The following is a 10,000-nucleotide window of genomic DNA, read 5'->3' as shown; positions in this document are numbered from 1 at the left end:
TCAGCTCACACTGGTGAGTTCATGAACTACTGGGAAGTGGGAATTTTAACTGAGATCTGAATTCTGCTTAAGTGGGAGATTTCCAGTCATAAAATGGGAATTTTCCCAGATTCCCCAGGAAGTGAGATGAGAAATAGTATTTTCCTCATGAGATAGTCCATAATAAACAAAGTGACGCTCGCCTGGCGGAGGAAGTTTAGTAGCTACAAGCAGCAGCGGTATTTATTGATAAATCTCCAGACAATCTTCCACCGTCTACATTTCACCTCAGCCGATCAATAATATGCTGTGACATACAAAGTGTATGTGACTGTAGTTAAACTCATCCCTTCGTCGTCACGAAAACATTCATCAAACGCATCATTTGCATCTGCATGTGGAAGCTCTGCGCAGACGTCCTCTGAGAATCCGAGTGTTTGTAGGATTCCCCGTCAATACTTTGGTACCGCGACTGAAACAGAAGCTGTTTGTGGTTAATTCTGCGCCGTTTCATCAAACGTATGGACAAAAAACCCGGGCTGAACGGGGCGTGGTTCTGCTCTGGCGAGACGCGCTGGCGCTGTTTGGAAAAGGTGCGACGTGAATCAATCTCATTGACGAGTCCGATTCCTAGTTTTCTTTAAGGTCGTGAGGAGCTGACGGGATAAATATTCAGACACATTAAAACAGGCGAGTTCAGACAAACTGTGTGTGCGTGTTAGTGTGTGTGTGTGTGTGTGTGTGTGTGTGTGTGTGTGTGTGTGTGTGTGTGTGTGTGTGTGTGTGTGTGTGTGTGCCCCTGGTCTTGTCTCCAGCTGCGTTTTAATTCAATCCGTATTGATCCATATCAGCCCTCTGAAGGACTCAGTATCATCTGAATGGAGCTCCATATTATTCTGTTCACTGCCATAAAGGGCATTAGAGCCTCCAGAGCAGCAGATCAGCTTTCAGTCGATACACACACACACACACACACACACACACACACACACACACACACACACACACACACACACACACACACACACACACACACACACACACACACACACACACACACACACACACACCGCCCATCCCTCTGCTCCTCTCTCTATCTCTTCAGTCCTCCCACAACATTTTATCATTTCATATAAAAACAGGGTTTTCTTTTCACCCTGCATTAAACTCCTTTACAAATCAGCATCTTTGACTCAAATTATCATTATTTATTCCTTTATATTTCTTATTTAAATGACCGAAATCAAAGATATTTCCCACTGAAATTGACACGTTCATGTAAAATCCGCTGAGTTTTAGAATTAAAGCAAATTTTCAATGTTGAATTTTATCCAGTTGCAGAAAAAAAAACCCTCCAAACCTCTCGAACGTTGTGATGATTCTTTTCTTTTAAGAGGAAAAAAATGCTCTTTCTCAACTGTATTCTCAGGATTTCAGGTTTTAGATGCTTATGAAATCAATTATCATGCTAAAGATTAAAACTTCAATCTGTTTTTGACCGATGGATTCTGTCAGAATGTATAGATTTATTCTATGTGTGTGTGTGTGTGTGTGTGTGTGTGTGTGTGTGTGTGTGTGAGGTTAAAGTCACCTGCACATGACAGGAAGTGTCTGCTATATTATAAAAGACTGTTTTAAACAGATGAACTTTTTCCACTAATGCAGTTTTGATCCAACACCTAAATGTTATAAAGTGAATTTCACAGTCTAACATTAAATTACCACCAGTTTTAATTTTAAAGTCAGAATTTATTTGTAAATTTGTTTTTGTTTTTTGGAGTTAACGTGAGATTAAAGTTTTATTGAACCATTTTAAACCCTGTTCTTGTTATTGGGAAGCTTTAAAAGTCCTCATTGAAATATTTAAAACTTGAACTTGTCCCTGTAAGTCGCAGGTTTTTTTTCCAAGTAAGTTTTTTTAAATTCAGTTTCTGAAATAGAAATGTTGGATTTTAAACCCCGTTCAGTGTTTTTATGTGAAGTGAAGGAACAAAACGCTGTGGAAACATTCACATCTTCATCAATGTCAGTAGAAGAGGGTGTCACGTTCGTAAAATCAGCTTTTGGTAGCTTCAGTTTTTTAAGAGAAATACTCATCTTGAAGTATTTTATCAGGATTAGCAATGGTTTTTTTTTAACTATCAGCGTCGTTCCCTGTTCCATCTTTGTAGTTTGGTTAAATATAGAAGATTCTGTGTTTCTGAGGCGACTCTCCTCCGTTGGAGCTCCCACTGTGTTTTTAAAGATATTGTTACTGTCTTATGAAGGTGGAAATCGATGCCGACCTCCCCGAGCCCCCTCCAGCCCCCTCCAGCCCCCCTCCAGCCCCCTGCAGCCCCCTCCCCTCCCGGCGCTGCTCTTCCCAGCATGCTTTGCTCCGGCGGAGTGAGGAGGCGACGGGGTGTGGGAGCTGTGCGGAGGTTATCCCCTGGTTAATGTGACATGTCTGTCTGCGACCTTGCCGCTTGTTAACTGCCCGGATTATTATTGTGATAATGTGGCAATTAAAAAGGCAGCGCTCCATCAGATCGGGGGTGGGGGGGTGTTCCGGGGGGGGGGGGGGGGGGGGGGGGGGGGAGGACTGGGGTAAGAGGGGGGACTGTGGTTGAAGGGGGGGGGGGGGGGGGGTTGATGGTCCGAGAGATGGATGTGCAAAGATTACAAGGCAGTGGGAAATGCATTAAGGTGGCAATCCATCCCCCCCACCCCCACCCCCCCACCCCCCACTCCCCCCCACCCCACCACTGTCGCCCATCCAGGGCTGCTGGTTATTACCAGCCGTCCTCATTGATATCCATTCCCAATCAATACTCCTCTGCTGGAGAAAAAACGGACGTAAATCAACAGGAGGCGGCGGGCGAGGGCGACGGGACGAGGGGGGGGGGGGGAATCAAAAGGCTCCTAATGAGACGCCATAAGTCTGCAGGAAGTGTCGAATGTCTTCCTGAAGACGCCCCAGAATGATAATTTTATCTGCCAGAGGAGGAGGAAGAGGAGGAGGAGGAGGAGGAAGAGGAGGAGAGAGGGAGTGGGCGTGTTCGTTGCTATGGGGATATTGGGGAGAATTGTTGTGATGCTCTGGAGTAGTGGTTCACCTCTGTGGGTCACCGGTTCGAACCCGAGAGAGAGAGAGGGAGGGCGAGAGAGAGCATGTTGTGGATCTTCATGTTCCCCCTGTGGACGGTTCCTCCCACAGTCCAGACTCCGTCGCTCACTTTGTTCCCCTTCGTCCCGCCGCCGCCGGTTCTTTAAAGTTCCTGGTGGTGGAGAAACGGGAACGTTGTCGGATGTGTTCGACCGACTGCTCATGAATCTGAGGCTCCTGATCTCATCACTGACCTCATGTTCTTTGTTTCCCCTTTCAGATTCTTCCTGAAGTTTTTCCTCAAGTGCAATCAGAACTGTTTGAAAAATGCGGGGAACCCCCGAGACATGAGGCGGTTCCAGGTGAGGCCCTGATCGGGACGGAACTCTGAACCCTCAACACGCCTTCACGGCGCACATGACTGACTGTCTCCCTCCCACAGGTGGTGGTTTCCACTACGGTCAACGTGGACGGACACGTGCTAGCCGTATCAGACAACATGTTCGTACACAACAACTCCAAACATGGCCGCCGCGCTCGCCGCCTGGACCCCTCTGAAGGTAAGACGTCGCTCAGAGAAACAGTCGGCAGTCAAGAGAGCCGAGTCGAAGCGACCTCTAGTGGTTGTAACGGAAAGACATGAGACAATAACTGAGACATTTCAGATTTAGATTCTTGTCTCATTTCCGTCCTTCCTCCTGGACCCGCTCCTCCTCCAGGGGGCGACGTCGAACAAACGCTCCGTTCTTCCAGCGAACACACGAGACTCCTCGACCGCACGTAAAGCTGACGCGTTGGATCTGGAGTCCGAAGCTGTAAAGTTTAACGCCGCTCTCGTAAAAAACGCTCCGTGACATCAGCGCGACGTGGTGCCAGGGGGGGCGGAGCTTCAGGCCAACGGCAGGTTTAACTCCACCCGGCTGGTAGAAGCAGAAGTGTAAAACAATCATTCACAGGTAGTAATTGTTTCACTGGATCAAACTGTGCGATCGTCACGTCCCTTTCTCCTCAAAGGTTCCCAACTTTTGCCAGAGCGCGTTTGTTTCGCTCTGCTTTAAGCACCAGGCGGGCGGGTGGAGTTTATTATGTAACATGTATTGCCCTCAAAAGACTGAAAGCAAACTTCTTTCCAGTGAACTTCTTATTGTTCAAAGTTCCTGTTGCGTATTATACGGGTCTCTTTGGGAAACCCCACTCGTCTGGCACGTCCATGGCGATGAAACGAGCGCTCACAGTAGTTCAAGGCCCGTATTTCACAGCATGATCAGGCGAGCCAACATGTTCGCTCCACTGATTCCCCTCGACTCTGGTAAAGATCTGAAGCTTTTCCAGGAGAGATGGTGTAACTGCTTGTTTTGTCCCACTTTGAACGCCAGGCGGGAGGGGCTTACGTCAAGGGGGCTGCGGAAAAGTATCGCAGGACATTGGTGATTGGACAAAAGTTCACTTAATGCCTCTTATATAAGTCTGTCTTCTTAATGTGCAACAGTTAGTCCTGCGTGTTAAAACCCACCCATCTGGGAGGTCCAGTGGAGTAAAACAAACGATTTCCCAGCAGTTAACTGTGACCCCCCCCCCTTTCCGTTGATTCCCAAACCACTTTGATCTTTTGTTTAAGAGCGATAATGTTTGTGGTTAGCTTGATTTATGTCACTTTAATCACCAGACAGGTGGGGCTTATCAAATCAAGGCATAAAGAAAAGCATCGGTCTGATGAGCTCAGGTACAGAGTAGTCTGATTACTTTTCTTTCAGGTACTTTTATCATGTTCATGTTTGAAGCCTTTACATCTATCCCCACCCGCCAGGGATTTACTGTATCACGAAACAAACCATTCACACAGTTTGACACTCGTCTGATAACAAAATGATGCGGCAGTGCGCTCCCCTAGATTTAACCCACCTCGAGCGCCAGGCGGGTGGGGCTTAGCATACCAAAACCTTTGTTTAAGTATCTTTAAAGTAGGTTAAAGCAACTTTCACCGTCATACTGTTTCATTTGAAGTCTCAGACAGTTGTCAGTTAGTCCTTTAAGCCACACGCCACCCCTCTGGGAGGTACAGGGAAGTAAAACAAGCTCATTAAATAATTTGCCACCAGCAGTCGGCTGTCCTCGCTCCTCCGTCACCCAACTTCTCTTCTGTTGTTCCATCGGTCTGAAACTTCTCCAGGAGAGTCGCTTTAACCTACTTTAATCACCTGACAAACGACTCCGATCACGAGGTTCTGGCTAAGCTCCACCCTTCTGGCGCGTACAGTCGACCAAAACAAACTTTAAAGCAGATTTACCACCACTTTGATTCAAAAGTAATGTGGTAAATTAAAAGCCCTGCTTCTTTTTGTGTTATTTGGAACATGAATTCTCTAAAAACTACGCTCCATTCACTGCACCACACCGTATTCATCCGCTGCTGAAAATAGTCCCCAAAAGTTCTCATTTACAGGAACTTATTGGTTCAATTTCAAGACAAAAACAATTAATTTCTGACCGGAGTTGGTTTCCTACAATTCCTGCTAAAGCTTGAGTTGTTTTCGGAGAGAGGTGTCTTTGTTTTAAGGCGCTTGGCACACCAGGCAGGTGGGAATCACTATTTCAGGTCCTGAGAAATAACCTGATTATAAAAGTAGAAGAATGTTTTGCTTAAATAAACCACCTTCTCAGTGCTTAGCTCCACCCCTCTGGGATGGGAGATAGAGTTAAACAAAGTTTCCCAAACAACCCCCCCCCCCCCCCCCCCCCCGCAAATCTGTTTGCCCCCTCGTGGTTCCTCTGACGTAATCGTCTCGTTTGGTTCAACCTACTTGCAGCCCCAGACGGGTGTTATTCAGATGAATGCTCTCCCGCGTACAAACTTTCTTTACTCTGACTGTGTCGTCCGCCACGACAAACGCAGCCCGTCTGGCTCGCCCGGAGACGTAAACCAAACGCTGCCTGACACTAATATGTCATCAGGCTGAGACGCCGCTGTTTGCCACCCGTGCGAGCGCCGCATCGCGCTCAGATATTCATGGGCAGGGGTCGTGCGGGGGCCGCCGGGGCCCGTCGTCTTTGAGGCGGTCCTACGGGGGGGGCCGCCGGCCTCTTTCATCTCAAACAGACTGGGAAGTTTTCAGAGGTGATGAAAAGAAGTGACATCTGCCTCGAGTCTCCAAAAACTTCCTCCAACAACTCCTCGTCTTTGTGCTCCATTCATGTGAGGAAGGTCTCCTCTTCCTCCTCCTCTTCCTCCTCTTCCTCAAAAATGGAAATCTTCAGTTAAAACATCCTATCAGATTAATCCACTGCTTCAAATAGTCCCCAGTTTCAGTACTTAGTAGTAAAATCAAAAAAAATGTATAAAGAATATTTACCTACTATTTACAACAATTTAATTTAATTTAATTTAATTTAATTTAATTTAATTTAATTTAATTTAGTCGATGCCATGAAGCAGCAGACTTTATTAATAATGGCTTAATTCCATCAATATTTCTGATTTTAATAATGTTTAAATAAAATGTGAAAGAAGATTAAATGTGCAAAAACTCTGATAAACTTTGTTAAACTGCGTTAAAAAGCCACTTTTTGTATTGAGAAATATATATAAACACGAGATTCATAAAAGTCTCTTTGTGTTTTATGCAGAAAACTTTCTTTTCCAGAGAAAAGACACAAAAAACGTGTCATTAAATTCGGAGGTGGAAAAACATCAGATTGTCGTTTGTTTTTAAATTTTAAATCAGTCAGGAAGTGAAGGTAGTTCTGGAGGCCTCGGAGAGCCTGGATAGGTTTGATTCTCCTCTGTGAATGAATGAAAACATGAATAAGAAGTTGAGACTCTGCTGGGAACAGAAAGACGAGCGCAGCCGAGTCGCAGGCCTGACTGGAAGTCGTCCGGCGCTCCGGGAAGACGCCGTTATAGCCGACAGGGAGCCGAGGTCTAGTCATGGAGGAGACGCCGTTTATGTGGAGCGTTTATTGATCACTGTGGCAAAGGAAAGAGGAGGAGGAGGAAGAGGAGGAAGCTTTAGTTAAAGTCCTCTCATCTTATTCTGAACCTACTGGTTTGATTTTGAACTGCACATAGAAAGGTCAGAGGTCAAAGATCAGCGGTTCTTCTTCAGGGTGGATGTTCGACAACACGAGCCGGAAAAGCTGATGCTACCGTGTTAGCCGATGCTACCGTGTTAGCCGATGCTACCGTGTTAGCCGATGCTACCATATTAGCCGATGCTACCGTGTTAGCCGATGCGACCTTGTTAGCCGATGCTACCGTGTTAGCCGATGCTACCGTGTTAGCCGATGCTACCGTGTTAGCCGATGCTACCGTGTTAGCCGATGCGACCTTGTTAGCCGATGCTACCGTGTTAGCCGATGCTACCGGGCGCTGCTAAACGTTTGTTTCTAACTGTTTGGCTTCTTGTCTGTCGTGTCCCGTGTGTTTCGAAGCAGCCACGCCCTGCATCAAAGCCATCAGCCCCAGCGAGGGCTGGACGACCGGAGGAGCCACCGTCATCCTCATCGGGGACAATTTCTTCGACGGCCTGCAGGTCGTCTTCGGCACCATGCTGGTGTGGAGCGAGGTGAGACCTCCAGGTTGTTCACCTGAAACAGGTAGAGGAGCGTCCAGGTGTTTACCTGTACAGGCGGAAATCATGCCGAAGTCTGGGAGACTCTTATTGGAAAGTTTTTTAATTGGAAATGTTTTTGCGACTGAAAATCTTTAGTTAAAAACTAATTAATGTGAAATTTTAAATAAAAGTTCTCCCTATTGATGAAAGTACAAATACTTTGTACTTTAACTAAACTTCACATCAAACTGTCACTTCAAAAGTTACTCCAAACCTCTTCACCTCTGTTTTGTTCAGTTTATTATTATTATTATTATTATTATTATTATTATTATTATTATTATTATTATTATTATTAACATGTCTACAGTTATATTATATCTTTCTTGTGATGTGTTGTTATGACAAATGGAAACAAGTATTTACTTGTGGAGGCTTGAATGTGTTTGGTTACTTACCTTTTCAGCGTTGGACTAAAGTCGCCTAATTAACTTGATTCTCGTTGCGTTTTCCCTCCGTGCAGCTCATCACGCCTCACGCCATCCGGGTCCAGACTCCCCCTCGCCACATCCCCGGGGTGGTGGAGGTCACGCTGTCCTACAAGTCCAAACAGTTCTGCAAAGGAGCGCCGGGACGCTTCGTCTACACTGGTAAGACCCGGCACAGGCCACGCCCCCATCGCGACTACACCCCTGACCAGGCCGCGCCCACCACAGGCCTCGCCCCCAGACCTTGACAGTTTGATTTATTTTGTTCTTCTCGGAGTATTTTGGGTGTGTAGTAAAAATGATTCTTTTGAACATCAGTGGCATGAAACAGGAAAATCTTCATCACTGCAATTACATTTCTGCTGATTCAGCAGTTTTTATTTTTCTGTTTCCCTCTTGGATTTGGTCTCATCTGGTTCATGAAATATGTAGTTCTGAAAATGTTTGTTCTTGTTTCGGAGACTTTCTGTGTTGTTGATGGTTATTTTGCAGCAACGCGTTCCGGAGCTTCGTTTCCCTGTTTGTCCTGCAGTTTCAACGCCTTTACCTGCGTTTGGACTTTTGTAGTTTTATGTTTAGTTTAGGAAAAACTGGGATTTTTCTCCTTCATCGCTCCGTGAAACAGAAGTTTTTCCATCAGGTTTCTTCAGATTTGCAGCTCTGATGTGTGCTGGCCGGGGTTCGGGGGGTTTGGCGGGTTCAGGGGGTTCGGCAGGTTCGGGGAGTTCGGGAGGTTCAGGGGGTTTCGGGCGGTTCGGCGGTCTCTCGGTCAGGGATGTTTGGGGTTTGGACGCTGCAGCTGAGCTCTGAGAGCCGGATCGGGTGTGTTGTCGCGTGAGGGACACGCTGAAGGTGAAGTAAACACCTCCTCTCCTCTCAGGACGTCCTTCAGACTCTTTGTCAGACGTCCGAGGACTTCTTATCGGTCCCTCACATCGCCGCTTCACTGTCGCCCGATTATTCCCGCAGAATATCCAGATGTCATTCAAAGTAGCAGAAAGGTCAGATGGAGGCTGTTTAGCGCGATAAGTAAATGTCATGGCGTCGGGCGGTGAAAGAGGCGAGCGTGTTCGGGCTTTCTGTCTAACAGCGCTTTATCCAGGCGGACGGGAGAGTGCGGCGCTCACAAAGCCGCTCGGGCCTTTTGCAATGCTAATCGGTGATTCCATGTGCAGATAGGAGTCGCGGCGTCGGTGGCGTTGGCGGCGCCGCGCTCTCGTCCTCCTGCAGGACTTTAAAGCTTCACGCTTCACGCTTCACGCTGGACTTGATCCTGCAGACTGACAAGAAAGGAACCAAAACATCCAGATAAACAGAACTTCACTCAGCAGAACAAACAACAGGTTGATCAGATCGACTCTCCGGCCTTCTGCAGGACGACAACTCATCACTATGGAAATCACACTTCCTACCTTTCCTACTTTGAGGATTCTGTAGCTGCAGGGTGAGGATGTTGGATGAGGATGTAGGGTGAGGATGTTGGGTGAGGATGTAGGGTGAGGATGTTGGGTGAGGATGTAGAGTGAGGCTGCAGGGTGAGGCTGCAGGGTGAGGATGTAGGGTGAGGATGTTGGGTGAGGATGTAGGGTGAGGCTGCAGGGTGAGGCTGCAGGGTGAGGATGTTGGGTGAGGATGTAGGGTGAGGCTGCAGGGTGAGGCTGCAGGGTGAGGATGTTGGGTGAGGATGTAGGGTGAGGCTGCAGGGTGAGGCTGCAGGGTGAGGCTGCAGGGTGAGGATGTTGGGTGAGGCTGCAGGGTGAGGATGTTGGGTCCACAGTGCCTTGCAGTTTGTGATGCACAGATCAATTTCGTCCATGTGGTGAGGACTGTCGAGGAGGGGTGAGGACTAGTGAGGAGGGGTGAGGAGGTGTGAGGACTAGTGAGGAGGGGTGAGGACT

The 10,000-nt window shown here is 47.3% G+C and overlaps 1 protein-coding gene across 4 annotated transcripts in view; it reads left to right on the top strand.

Annotated features, from left to right (window-relative positions):
• The window catches only part of LOC308110786 (transcription factor COE3), a 146,471-nt gene that overhangs the window by 97,399 nt on the left and 39,072 nt on the right, over positions 1–10,000 (top strand). For 2 of the 4 annotated variants that reach the window (XM_080465358.1, XM_080465355.1), the window contains exons 7-10: positions 3,345–3,426; positions 3,507–3,624; positions 7,493–7,626; positions 8,138–8,264. In XM_080465358.1, coding sequence (XP_080321484.1) covers positions 3,345–3,426; positions 3,507–3,624; positions 7,493–7,626; positions 8,138–8,264 — 461 coding nt within the window. The remainder of the gene's footprint in view (positions 1–3,344; positions 3,427–3,506; positions 3,625–7,492; positions 7,627–8,137; positions 8,265–10,000) is intronic. The other 2 variants (XM_080465356.1, XM_080465357.1) reach the window with 1 other exon arrangement.

The sequence above is a fragment of the Lipophrys pholis genome (assembly GCF_963383615.2).
Source record: "Lipophrys pholis genome assembly, chromosome: 6".
NCBI classification, from domain to species: Eukaryota; Metazoa; Chordata; class Actinopteri; order Blenniiformes; family Blenniidae; genus Lipophrys; species Lipophrys pholis.
Note: the sequence above shows the minus strand (reverse complement) of the source record. Positions and strands in the feature narration are given on the sequence as shown.